The following is a 14203-nucleotide window of genomic DNA, read 5'->3' on the forward strand; positions in this document are numbered from 1 at the left end:
GGTTTTGTATATTAGCTGTGCTCCTTTCTCATTATTTTTACAACTACGCACAATTAATTTACACTAAAACAAACATCCCATTAGTTTTCCTGCAGCATTTAAGCATGACCATCTATAAACCTTAAACTGATGATTGCATGACTCTTTATTTACAGGATAACTAAGGTAAAGTAGGTCACCTGATTCATTTAACTCATGCTGATAATCCTCTGAATTCATGTCATTTAGAACTGGTCTTTTGTTTTGTTTTGTTAAATAAGTGCTGATGTTTACCTGACTAATGAAATAGCAACGTGATTCTGAAGATGTCACATGTGCTGACATCTCTGGCGCGCTATGAGGGAAACAGTGTGCTCTTTCAGTTTCAGATTATTGGAAAACTAATGGATCAGCAGCCACTACATGGTTTAACAGACACTTCAGCCTAGGAGGAAATTTGTGAATCAGCAGTATAAAGTGTGCTGCAGGACTGAAACCAGATCCTGACTCCTCACACAGAATCTTATTCCCCTCAACCGGCCACTCCATAGAATGAACTGTAATCAGATCATATGCAGCACCCAGTGTTAGTATGATGTCTGCAGCCATCATAAGATCAAATGCAGCTTTCTGTCCACACACCTGCTGAGGCAACAGTGTTTTATGTTAGTTTGTACTGTTTATTGACCAATTTTAGTGTCCGAAATGATTCGCTTTAAGGGATTTTTCGAGTGAAAATGAATTTGAGGTTCTTCATATATAAAAATACAGGAATATAAAGAAGGATCACACCTTCCTCTTTTGAAGTTGGAGAGTTAAGCTTTTAAAAAACTAACACAGCTGTCCTCTTTTGCAGCCTTTCAGCATGGCTGAGAGGACACTGGAGCAGGGCTCGGTCAGCATCCCCATGGAGGAGACCAAACTCCCCGGCGGAGCACCTCAGGAGGCGCCGCTGCTCACCCACTTGAAGAAAGTGGAGAACCACATTACTGAGGCCCAGCGCTTCTCCCACCTCCCACGTCGCTCTGCTGTGGACCTGGAGTTCAATGAGCTCTCGTACACCATCCGTGAGGGTCCCTGGTGGAGGAGGAGAGGTACTGCAAGCTTAGTTCACATAGTAACCATGATGGATGAGTAAGCCAGCACCACCCATGACGATCAATATCTGGAGTGCAGAATTTTCAAGGGAGGCATTTAAAAGCCTTGGTTGACATTTAAGAGAAATATTTTTTTTCCTCAGCGTTCGGCCGTCTCTCTAGTCTTGGTCTGTTGTTGACACACGTAGCCCAGCCCAGTCCTCACGCACACACTCCTGCAGACCTCCACCATGTTGTTGCAGCCAGTGAGCCTGCAAGCTTTGCTGCACTCAGCAGAGTTTAGACATAGTAAATAATTTACGCTCACAGGTTGGCACACTGCTTGCCTCTCTTTTCCCCGGGTTGTCAGACGATAGACGGTGGCAGTGAGTCAGGCCCACGGCTGACCTGCTCATGAATTACAGCATTGGCTGTAAACTCACTGCTCTTACTAATGATGAGCCTCCAACATCGGTCATCTCTGCTTGTCAACTGCACCACCCTCTGTAAACTGTTCTCTTTAGCTGCTCTTGTTATGGTCTGTACATTCAGCAGGGCGGGGATGGGGGACTCCGGAGGAATCTTTTATTTACATTCTCCATGTCGTAACCTTAGGAGAGGCCCTGCGTGATGCATTGCAGGTTGTCTTGTGTAATATTGATGTGCATTATAAAAGCCTGGAAGAGGAGTGTTTGTTGTTCCACTGGAAAATCTGAATGTATGGAGAGTCTTCGTGAGGAGGCTAGAGAGAGGAACAGCAAGGACTCTTAAACCAGCTTTTGTTTGTTGCGGCGACGCTCTTGTTTTTCCTTTAGTAGCCTCTTCAAAATCAACCCGTGGCTTCCGCTTTTGTTTGTGTTGTCTCTTCAGGGTGCCTGCCTCAGCTCATCAGGCTGATGATGTGTGAACAGGAAGTGTCTCAGCGTTTACTAATTAAGCAGCGCCTTTCATAGAGAGGCTCGCCAGCCATTTTACTCTCCCTCTAATCTCCCTGAACCCCCGTCATATACTGTACATCCAACCCCTCTCTGCCTCCAGTTACCTCTGCCACTTACATAAAATAACAAGCCACACCTACGTTTATAATCAGTGCTCATGTCTGACACACGCTGTGGTTCATTGCGAGGGGCTTGTCGGCGTTTGCGTCTCATTTAACAGGCTAAGCTCAGAGCTGATTCTCTGCAGTCCCTGTCTGCCTGATCAAAGCTGTAAAACAGGTGCAGTCACATAGAGCTTAGGGCTTTTGTTTTGCTGTGTGGTTCTGTAATCAGTGATTATTTCTCCTTGGAAAAAATACACCATTTTATGTCATGTTTGCTGAATTATATGCAACTACACAGATGATAGAGGGGGGAGGTGACAAGCAGCACCATGAGCCCTGAACACATGATGTCATTTGTAATTTAATGTGTTTTTAGTCTTTGAGTCACTCACATGCTACTTAAAGCATTAGTCATTGCTTAAAATGTCTGTGTTGAACAGGAAGAGATTAATAAGATAAAGACCCTGTAAATGCAATAAATGTAGAGTTGTTTCTTTTATTGTAAAAGGGTTCAGGAAGGGTAGGTGATGTATGAGCTGCCCTCCGTCTGCATTTGTTATCGTAGGCTCTTCTGGGCAACGGCAGCCATTTATCCGTGTTAGGATGATGCTGCTGTGGCCTGCTTTCATGTCGGGGGTATTCTCCTCCTGTTGAGGTATTCTCCCGGTGAAACACGAGCCCTGCCTTGAAAGGGGAACGACAGGAAGAGCAGGAAGATGTTTACATGCCTCTAGGTGATTTCAGCTCTGCGTTTTGTTATCTGCTGCCGTTGCGTCTCTGTGCCTGCATCGATGATGTGAGTTTGTTAGGATGAAGAGGGCCGCGGTCATCTCACAGATAGAATCACATCTTTTACTCAAACGTGCTCTGTGCTGCGTAGACTGTGCTGGGATTAAAATGCATCAGTGTGATAACTCAAATTTATGACTGTGATGCAAAGTAGCATTTTGTCATTTACTGGCAGAATAGTTACGAAAATGTATGATTAGGTTTAATCAGATCTGAAAGGAAATTTTTCACATGCAGCTCACAGTGATGTGTGTTTCTTTCTTGTATTTGCTTATTCACCTTGTTATGTTGTAGATTATGTGGTCAGACAAGGGTCAAACAGAAGTCAAAGCAATGGACTACGTGTTTATCATATGAAGAATGATGGTGGTTTATGCAGAGTCTGAGTATGTAATCTACTTATTTCCTTCCATCTGACAGGGATGGACCATTAGAAAATTATCTTACTACTTTATTTTAGTTCTTTCATTCCTTCATTTTCATTTTCTCTGTGTGCAGTTTCACAGCATGCACAGATTAACTTAATATGCCATCAATTTAAAAGACTCGTTTCTTTCTTTAAAGCTGCTTACTGTTTGCCACAATTAGTCAAATTGACTTAAAATTAGTTGATTTATGCAGTTATATGTACTTCAGATAACTTTAAGGGGGACACTGGCGTCACATCAGAGTCCGTTTACAGGTGTTGGGGAGTACTTCTGCATATGTGAAAAAGCTTTATAAAGCCATTTGTGGCTCCAGAGGGAGCTGCGCAAAGTCTGCTAAGTTGCCTCATGTGATGTCACTTGAGTCAATGTTGGCTGACGACTACAAGTGTGAAAATTTAAAAAAAGTTTGTGTAGTTAGAAAACAGTAAGTTTACCAGACCTCTGGAGACCTCATCTCTGCTAGAGGCTAGCAGCTCGGGGCTAAATTAGCATGCACTAGCATAACTCACCAGAATCTCTGACCAAGCTATTGGCGGTCGAGTTGCATTGTGGGAAGTGAGATACCAGGTTTAACAAGGAAGAAGAATGCATGGAATAAAGGAGACAATCTGTCATTGCACTTCACATCCAACAGTAAAGTAAGTGAAATGCTAAATCGGTGGAGTACTCATTCATCCTCCATCAGCTTTACCCATCAGTATACATTTGATTAAAGATAAATACAGAGATTGTGATGCCAACCCTTTAAACATGAGATTGAATTTTAGTTATTTATATAATGAAGTAAAGAAGCAAACACTGAGTCAGTGTGAGGAAAAATAGCTACTTTTCTTCGGATCATGCTGGTTTATGGAAACATTATAGTCCTGGGCTTCAGTTTGAACCATGTGATGACCCCTCCTCAACCATGACTGATAATAATTTGTCTAACAATTACTTCAAAATTACCCAAGAGACTTGTCTGGAATCGCTGAGCGTATACTGTCACATACTGTTAAGTCGGCGTGTCTTCATGGTGTCGGGAGCGGACAGCGTGGTGAGCTACGTGCTCTGTGGCTTTCATGTGATTGGGTGATCAGGACGTGCCTGCAGCCTTGCACAGATAAGACCATTATTTTGTGTGACCTACAGCAGCGGGTTAGAGCATCAGTATGCACCACATGCCAGAACACGGCTGCTTCACTGTCTGAGCACAGGCTGTCTGATGTAATAACACCGTGTGGGAGGAGGGGGCACTGCCATCAGGCTACTTTACTCATGGAGTGAGGGTTGAAGGGGGCTGGCAGCTCTTCTGAGACCCTAATTACACAGCTCGAGATAGGAAGAAGCACCCCTGCAGACAGTGGAGAAATAGGTGAGGTAAGGCAGACAGGGTCGACAACAAGACAGGATACTTAGAGCCCGTTTTAACTTTCCATATCTGGAAGCTTTCAGTATCTATGTCAGCTGAAAAAAGCGTTGTTTTACTGTTTCCAGGACAGAAAGGTTAGGAAATGCGTCATGAAAAAATCTGAGCCATCCTCATTAGCAGGCCACACCACTACGACCAGTTTAAAAACTGCTGCAGGGAAGTAATGCTTGTGGTTTTTCTGTTGGCGCCACTGATGGTCTTGTGATCTGTAGTCTTTTTTTTAATCATTTCTTTTCTTCACTGTGCTGTTTTGCTGCACACCTGAGGCCCAGCTCTCCTAAAATGTTCTGGTCTTTGCTTCTTTATTCTTCACACAGCCAACTTTACCTTGAAATCTTCCTTTTCCTCAGACACTGATGGCAGCTTGCACATCTTTATCTGTCTTAACTCCCCATTTAGTATTTTTTGAAATGGTGGCTGCAGTCATTGAAGCCTGCTAATGAGGATAACGTTTGTATATGTGATAACGCGTTTGCTTGACCACTTATAACAGACAACACTGCAAGCTCTGCCTGAGGGTTCCTGGTATTCAGATATAGTCGTTGTGGCTTCCTCTGCTGGAGTGAAATTAGGTTCTCTATGTGCCTGACCATCCATAGACAGACTAGAGTCAACTGTGGAAAAAAGCCATTAGACTGAACCAGAACCGCTGTTCCACCTGGTTCACTTTCTCAGGAGTTTAAAAAGGTCTTATAAAAGTGAGCAGACTCACAATCAATCAAGCAGATAGACCATGACGAAAATTACTTGCTTGTTCAGTTTGCTGAAGGCAAACTGAACACAGAACAGTAACTTCAAATGTAATTTCAGACCAATCACAGCACCATAAATAACAGGGTTTTTTTTCTCTTTCTCAGGTTACAAAGCCCTCCTCAAGTGTCTGTCGGGAAGATTCAACAGCAGAGAGCTGATTGGCATCATGGGGCCTTCCGGAGCCGGGAAATCCACTCTGATGAATATTCTGGCAGGTTACAGGTGAGATGTGCAATTGTGCAGATTTCTGAACAGCTTTTACTTATTCTCCCACATATTTGTAGCTATAAGATCATAATTCAGATGTGATTTTAAAAGCGCTGAAGAAAATGGCTGCAAAGTTATTTTGTTTTCTGTGGGGAAACAGGGAGACGGGCATGAAGGGCCAGATCATGGTGAACGGTCGGCCGAGGGACCTGAGGACTTTCAGGAAGATGTCCTGCTACATCATGCAGGATGACATGCTGCTGCCACACCTCACTGTGAGGGAGGCCATGATGGTGAGGTCATCGGAAAAAAATTAAAAAGAGCTCCCAAACCCTCATTAAATCCTAATGTTCAGTAATAATGTATTGACTTGTGTGTGTCTTTCAGGTTTCTGCCAATCTGAAGCTGAATGAGAGCATACAGGTCAAAAAAGAACTTGTAAGTCCAAATATGTTGATTGAATTATATGTACTGCATTGTTTTTCAGATGGAAAGACAAAAGAAATTTGTCTCATGTCAGACATTTTCTTGCTATTTATGCCTGAGTAGTTTGAATATCTTTGTTTGAATTGGATCATTGTGGGTAAGACTGTTTGATGGTATTATTGGTTAGTATAGATTGAATAGTTTAGCATCAGTGTAATGATGTACTGGGTTCACTGGGTTGGTCAAATACAGGCATTTTAAAAGAAACAATAATCCCCCCCCCCCCACCTTCTCCAGGGGGAGCTGGCTGCAGACAAGATGGTGGATGTCAAGTAACGTTCCAGCTAACTTTAAGCTACATCTTCACACAAGAACATTCTATAGCTGAATTCACAGAAATGAACAAAACAACAAAGAACCACAATTTTAAAACCTAGTTTTAACTTTAATCACTGCAGCCATGAAGAAGGCAGATACTACAGCAGAGGAAAACATACAGAACACGTCAGCTCTTGATATCATGTGACCTACTGTATATATGTACATAACAATCCAATACGTCCTGATACATAAATAACTGAATAGGCTGATTGGCAATGACTCCCAAAACTACATATATGATCATTGGAGAGTACCAGCAACAGGGATTGTCTATACTGGACTCCATCGTCACATGGTTAATGTGCAGAAACCCTTGCAGATTAGATTTGGGCACCAAAACTACGTGGTTAGGTTTAGGAAAAATCAATGTTTGGGTTAAAAACATTGTTACATACATGACGTAACTTAATATGTAAGTAAAAAATAAGTCAAATATAACTTCACGTGGGACACCATCATCAGTCTTCTATTTGTTTGGCCCATCTATCACCCCACCTCCTCCATAATTGGACTTTCTTGTGCCACAGGTGTTTCCTAAAACACTGTTTTCCCTCCTTTGTTCTCAAAACAGACTAACCCTAAAGCAGGTTGGCCAATCAGAAACCTGAACAAAAGGTATTACCAGTAGGCTACATTCAAGCACTTGAGTTAGTCTAAAACACTGGTGCTATGTAAATCTAGCCTTAGTGCACTGTGATGTTGCTGGAGTCCACAGCAGCTGTGCATCATTCGAGCTAAGAATAACCTAAAGAGGCTGGAGGCTGGGCCATATGAAAAACAAAGACCCAATTCCCAAACAATTTTAAGAAAGGAAAGTCACAGTATTGCACAGTGTGGATAAATGTGAACAGAAAAGAACATCCTGTTCCCTATTGCTGAGCAGTGTCCACCTCCAGGCCCACCCCAAGGTCTATAACTGAGTCAGATGAGGCGGAGCTTCAGGCAGACAAACAGCACTCTATGTCCAGAGCAGGGCAGGCGTGGATTGGCGGACTCATTTGTAATGGGACACAGTAGCTTGATGGGAAAATACATTTGTTTACTATGGCAAAGGAGTGACCCGCCTTTGCCATAATAAACAAAGGAGATAATGACAAACACTGTCCAGATGTCAACACTGCAAGCAGTTTCTAAATGTCTTCATCCTGGAAGAAGTTTTCCAAAAGCTTCATTTTCAGTGCCCTAAAACACCGTTTGTGTGTGGACAAAAGGCCAAAACGTATAGAAGAAGCTAAGTTTTGTAAAATTGCCATGTACATGTGTACTAGGCATTGCTCTTTCTCCTACGTCACCTGACTTCCTCCTTTGCTCCTGACATAATAGCAACTAGAGGTCACTGCCTCGCAATAATAAACATGGGTCGTAACAACTTACTTGCACAGACGACCTATACAGCCGTTGGTGAGGAACTGGCTGTAACAATCGTGGTTGACGTTCACCATCTTCTCTGCAGCCATTTGTTTTACATCACATGACCATTAATGACATAAGGTCAGATACAGTGTATCACGACAGCAGATTTGCACCATCATGTACTCACATTTGTCCCTGTTTGCGTCTGAGGTGGATGAGATCCTGACTGCTCTGGGCCTTCAGGAATGTGCTCAGACACGCACCAGCTGTCTCTCTGGGGGTCAGTGTAAAAGACTGGCCATCGCCCTCGAGCTGGTCAACAATCCCCCTGTCATGTTCTTTGATGAACCCACCAGGTAGGATATTACTCACCGAGTTTGAGTCTGCTTAGTCTTGACAGAAATCCAGATTAAACAGCGCATCCTTCTCTCTTCTTGCGTCCCATCCCAGCGGTCTGGACAGTGCGTCCTGCTTCCAGGTCGTTTCCCTCATGAAGTCTCTGGCTCAGGGAGGACGGACAATCATCTGCACCATTCATCAGCCCAGTGCCAAGCTCTTTGAGATGTTTGATAAGGTAACTTGAGCGCTGAAAGTGCTCGACATGTCCAGCCTTCCGTTAGCCACTGCTCAGGCAGGGCAGCACAGGTTAGCATGATTCATCTTATCCACAGCGGCACAGCAGTCGATGCCCTGGCCTGTTGTTTCGTCAGTTCTTCATGTAATATTCAGAAAGTCAGTGTGTTGGAAACTAGGTTGATTGCTCTGTACCTGTGTTCCTCCACCAGCTGTACATCCTCAGTCAGGGTCAGTGCATATACAAGGGCACAGTCCCTTACCTCATCCCGTATCTGAAGAACCTGGGCCTCCACTGCCCAACGTATCACAACCCTGCTGATTTCAGTAAGTCAAGCTACCCCTTTAGTACAAGTGAATGTACTTGTGTGTGTGGTGTTTTTGTTCCTACAAGCTTGTCCTCTCTGCCCCCAGTCATCGAGGTGGCGTCGGGGGAGTATGGGGATCTGAATCCAGTGCTGTTTGAGGCAGTCCAGGGTGGGCTGTGCTCGGACGAGAGCAAGAAGAACTCCAGAGACAAAAGCGACTCTTCCTGTCCCTCTCAATGTCACAGTGTGAGTGATAGCAGCCCCCTCACCGTAGCACCACACCTGTCTTATATAGCCTCACATCGTATAATGGAAGCCCTCCAACCACAGAACACTGAACATGTCCGCCTTCACTGATCTCAAAGAACTGTTCGATGTCAGGCAGATTTCATCAGTTCCCTTCAATGTTTTCTGATGGCTGCACTTATTAAACAATAAGCAATCTAGTCATTTACATGTGAAATAAAGGTGATATATCTCAAAACCCAAAATGATTTCCAGTTTGAGCAAAAATGCATTGCTACAAAAACACATTATTATTTTCCCCAAACTGTTCCTCCTCTCCACCACTCCATCGATCTGTCTCCTCAGCTTCCTCTCTCTCACTCTTTCTCAGCCTCATAGGTCGCTTTTGATAAAAGCATCGGCTAAATGCTAAAACTGTAAATGTAAACCACCGGGAGCTCTCTCCACCATTACTCTGTATGGTGCATGGTGCAGTTTTGCCCTTCGACTCTTTAAACAGTTTATCAGTATTGATTTTCTCCGTTGCCCTCTCTATCTTCTTCTGGGGTTTTCTGTGCAGGCATCAGCCAATAACCTTTACCAGAGACGATTATGGTGTTTTCTATTCTTATATAAATCCATATCACCATTTTCTGGCTTGTGCCTCTGAACTTTCATCTTCTTTGATTACATGATTTACAATATTATTGTAACTGTAGCGACCCTTGACTTTTCAGCTTTCACTCAGAATGCCGCTGTGCAGACACAGCGTGCACTTTAATTAGATACAAAATGTATGTCTCTACTGATATTTATAGCACTGTCCTCTCCAGGATCAGTCGGGGACTACTTGAATCCCTTTTTCTTTCATGATATAAAATACATTCGCAAGTTACAATACACACCCAAAAACACATTTCCAGTCACATAAACACTCAGTTTGTAATCTTCTACTGTTCAAATCATTTATTTGCACACATGTCAGGGGATGAAAGGGTGTGATTTCTCCTTTTTGCAAACAGTTGTCTTGTATCTATTACATAACTAAGTCCTTGTTCTCACTGTCTCTCCCCACAGGACACAGGAACCCTTGAGAAACACAGCTTTGCCACCAGTACATCCACACAGTTCTGCATCCTCTTCAAAAGAACCTTCATTACGATATGCAGGGACATGGTAAAATAATTATTCTGTGAGCTACTCCTACTCAGACTGTGGTAGACTAAACCTATTATGAAAAACGGCTTTAATTTGATTCTTGCTGTCGCTTAAGGGCTTTTGAGTTGTGTTGATGTTTATTTTGTGTATTTTCAAGGTGCTGACCCACCTCAGGGTGATGTCCCACCTGTGTATTGGAGTGCTGATTGGCCTGCTTTATCTCAAAATTGGAAATGATGCCAGCAAGGTCTTCAACAACACTGGCTTCCTCTTTTTCTCCATGCTGTTCCTCATGTTCGCCGCCCTGATGCCCACCATCCTAACTTGTAAGTTGTCGAGTGTGAGAAACTGGAAACATTGATTTGCAGTGTTGTTTTTCTGGTTGAAGTGGAAACATTTTAATGCAGCTGTTGTTCCACAGTTCCTCTGGAGATGTCTGTGTTTATAAGGGAACATCTCAACTACTGGTACAGCCTGAAGGCCTATTACCTGGCCAAAACCATGGCTGATGTACCATTCCAGGTAATGTTCAAATGATTAAGCACACAGTGGTTTGGGCATGCATACAATATATTTCAAATTAGCAACTCACCAAAATCTCTTTTATAGGTAATCTGTCCAATCATGTACTGTAGTATAGTGTACTGGATGACTGAACAGCCTCCAGAAGCGGGTCGCTACCTGCTCTTTATGGCCTTGTCCACATCCACAGCCCTGGTAGCCCAATCCCTGGGTCTGCTTATAGGTGCTGCATCCACGTCTCTGCAGGTATGCACCCCTCATCTAAAAAATGTGTTTTTCCTTTTTGTTTCTTCACTTTGACCTCCACTGTGCAGAATGGTGTATGTGAAGAGTTTGACACCAGAAGTTTTCACATTCATCTGCTGAAGGGGAAAGTTTCTCTGTGCTCACCTTCAATCAGAGTTTAAGACATGTTTGTACGGGCGTGATTTTGTGACATCAAAACCAGGAAGCCAGCCATGGTCCAATAGGCAGCATAAATAAGTGTGATGAGGAAACTTGAAACCTCCAGTGCACACACATACTGAGGCCTAGTCCACAAGTACATGGGTGTTTTTCAAAACATAGCTTTTTCTATGCATTTTGGCCTTTTATCCACACACAAACACAGTTTTAAGACACTGAAAAAGAAGCTCTTGAAATATTCCTTCCAGAGTGACGATGTTTGGAAACTCTGTTTGCAGTGTTGACGTGTAGAGAGGCAGTTTTTGACTTGTGACGACAGAGTGTGCGCCGTTATAGCCTCTCCTTACATGAAGCGATTTTGTGCAATGGCGGAAGTGGCCAAAATAGTGCTGATGCTAACAGGAGCTTTTTACATTATAACACACAAATGTACTCTTATTCTTCCACCTTTACTGAAGGCGTCAGAATGAGCTACAGAGGTCGCTGCTACATAATCCAACTCTCCATCAATGTTGCTGGTTTTGGACTTAACCCAATCGGAACTCTAGTTTTAGGTAGCAATACCTTTTTTCAGGCTTCTGATTGGCCAGCATGGCTCTAGGGCTACGCTGTGCCCTGTGCCTATGCCCTCAACCATTACTTTAACTTGACTTAAACTTGTGCAACACTGGTGTGGACTTAGAAAGAAGTGAGTTTACCAAACATCAGTAGAACATCAAATCTGCTTGAGGCTAATGGCTCAAGGATACACTAACTTAGCTGCTACACACTCGAATCTCTGATTGCTGAGCTGTCAGTGGTTGAGTTGCATTGTGGGTAATGTAGGCAAAGAAGAAGGAGGATGCATGGTATAAAAAAGACTATATTTCTGGCTCTGCAACATAGTTTTTGATTATTTTTTGTAAACTGTCCATTGTGAGTTTTTGAATTGACTTCTGCTCATTTGTTCCACAGGTGGCAACCTTTGTGGGTCCAGTCACAGCCATACCTGTGCTCCTCTTCTCTGGCTTCTTCGTCAATTTTGACACCATTCCTAAATACCTACAGTGGAGCTCCTATGTTTCCTATGTCAGGTACTGTCTGCTACTTTATGCAGTTCAAATCTCTAAAAGTGTTCGACCACCAAAACTTTTGCTGAACTTATTTTGGTCATTGGTCTTTATGGGTTTTCACTGAAATGAATTTCTTTAAATGAGCCTGGGTTCATGAGGTGTCCCCTTTCAGGTACGGCTTTGAGGGGGTGATACTTTCCATCTATGGAATGAACCGGTCAGAGTTAGAGTGTCCAGGCCTGGTGTGCAAGTTCCAGAAGCCAGAGGAGGTCCTGCAGCTTCTGGATGTGGAGGATGCGAAACTGTACGTGGACTTCATGGTGTTGGGGGTTTTCTTCTTGGTCCTCAGACTGGCTACTTACTTGGTTCTGCGCTACAAAGTCAAGTCAGAGCGTTAAGACGTCCACAGGCATTTACTCATGGATTTGGACGCTCACATGTATCCCGGCAGTGTGAGATAGTAAGCAAACATTTAGTCTGTCTTTCTCTGTCCTTACTTCACATACATGTACAAAGACATACACAAGTCCAGCACATGAAATCATCAGAAAGCTGTGCTGCACCATTACTCAAACTGTACAGTATAATATTATCTTTGAACAGTTTGTTATTTAAGAAAAAGCAAGGTTTGTGGAGTGTTGTTCTACACCCTGCACATTATTAGCTGTCCTCCAGGTTAATAATATATTTCAGATCACCATTCACTTCCAAAAACATTGTGTATCTGCACCATACAGAAACAGAACTCCCAAGGAGTAACAGAAAGCATGTTTCTTTAAAGTGAGAAATTTGCATTTGTACTGATTTCCCAGAACTCCAAGAAAGCCTCTGGGTTCATGCGGAGCCATAGTAACCATCTTGGCACTTGAGTGTCCAATAAATTCTCCAATAACTTCTCCACATGAGAATCAAGTTACTTACTTGGACAGCAACCATTAAGACGCCCCGGGAGTAAGATTTCAAGACAGATACCCTCTTATTGCCATCAGGAAAAGTGGAAACTTTAAGTGCCAGAAAACTTTTGTGTGGCATCTCGCTCTCCTGAAGGATCATTTCATCTGGTGTCCTTACCAAGACGCTGAACACGACGGCTTTTCCTTACGGAATACAACCTTAACAAATCGACTGCCAGTAGATGACTGTCCTCACTTTTCCGCCTCCAGTGTTGATCACAGATGGCGGTAGAACGTTTAGACAAGGACGAAACGTTTGTAAAGATGTCGAGCAGTATTTCAAGACTGATACGGACTCGTCCTGCGACTGATTCATTACTCGCTCCAGATTATACACGGTTGTTCCCGCCAGAACTGAGGAAGCATTCAGTGACCTGGGAGCACAATGTGAAAGCAAGCATGACTGCAGTTTCCAGCCCGAGGCAGTGGGCTGTCTTAATCGTACTGGTTGCAACAAGAGTGCTTTAGGTGAAGTGCAATAGCCTGTTCAGTGGTTAAAAAGAGCGATGTTTAATCAGTGTCGCTCTATTGACACTATTCTTCGAACTGCTTGTTTCCACTCGTTGTATGACTCTTTAGCTGCCTCCTCCCTGAGCTATGAAAGGAATTATCCTGTTTTCTCTCCTTCTCTTTCTCTCTGCTTTGCTGATGTGTGACAGATGCGTGTTGTCCAAAACAATGCTAGATACTTGAAATGCAGGCTGGGCAGTTTCTGTGCCTCTGAACTAGAATGATTTGAGTTTCTTCTGCTTAACTGTTTGCACATACACTTTATGTCAACGTACATGCTGGTCCTCACACACACACACACACACACACACATATAAAGGTACATGTGCACATAGACATACACAGATAAACACAAACACACACACACACACACACAAGCAAACACACACAATCACCCTTGGCAATGTTTAGAAGAACCTCTCCTTGTCACAGGGCAATGCAAATATTTTCCAATAGACTTGCTATGAAATATTTCTTACTCAAACTATGCTACTTAGTAATCCTTATTATAATGCATAAAATAATGTGAGTATATAATCAATGATTGTACAGTGAATATGTTATGCTGTAAACAAATGTACATTTGCACTTTTCAATATATGTTTATTCTCTTTTTATTTATTTGTATTTAATTTTATTTTTATATATCTAT

General features: G+C 43.0%; 1 protein-coding gene across 1 annotated transcript; it reads left to right on the forward strand.

Annotated features, from left to right (window-relative positions):
• Positions 1–844: 844 nt before the first annotated feature.
• abcg4a (ATP-binding cassette, sub-family G (WHITE), member 4a) lies at positions 845–12486 on the forward strand. The gene is made up of 14 exons (XM_041952148.1): positions 845–1073; positions 5583–5700; positions 5846–5978; positions 6073–6123; positions 8056–8201; positions 8296–8419; positions 8631–8745; positions 8833–8972; positions 10029–10127; positions 10267–10435; positions 10531–10631; positions 10719–10877; positions 11991–12109; positions 12261–12486. The coding sequence occupies exons 1-14, from the start codon at positions 845–847 to the stop codon at positions 12484–12486; spliced, it is 1929 nt and encodes a 642-aa protein (XP_041808082.1).
• The last annotated feature ends 1717 nt before the right edge of the window (positions 12487–14203 follow it).

Source organism: Chelmon rostratus, chromosome 14, assembly GCF_017976325.1.
Source record: "Chelmon rostratus isolate fCheRos1 chromosome 14, fCheRos1.pri, whole genome shotgun sequence".
In the NCBI taxonomy this organism is placed as follows: domain Eukaryota; kingdom Metazoa; phylum Chordata; class Actinopteri; order Chaetodontiformes; family Chaetodontidae; genus Chelmon; species Chelmon rostratus.

What these genes read in the sequence shown, in the direction of transcription:
- abcg4a (XM_041952148.1), top strand. Translation starts at nt 845, where the DNA reads ATGGCTGAGAGGACACTGGAGCAGGGCTCGGTCAGCATCCCCATGGAG. An exon ending in TTCTTTGATGAACCCACCAG is followed by an intron (nt 8,202 to 8,295) that starts GTAGGATATTAC and finishes GTCCCATCCCAG; the next exon opens with CGGTCTGGACAGTGCGTCCT. An exon ending in TCTTTGAGATGTTTGATAAG is followed by an intron (nt 8,420 to 8,630) that starts GTAACTTGAGCG and finishes TTCCTCCACCAG; the next exon opens with CTGTACATCCTCAGTCAGGG.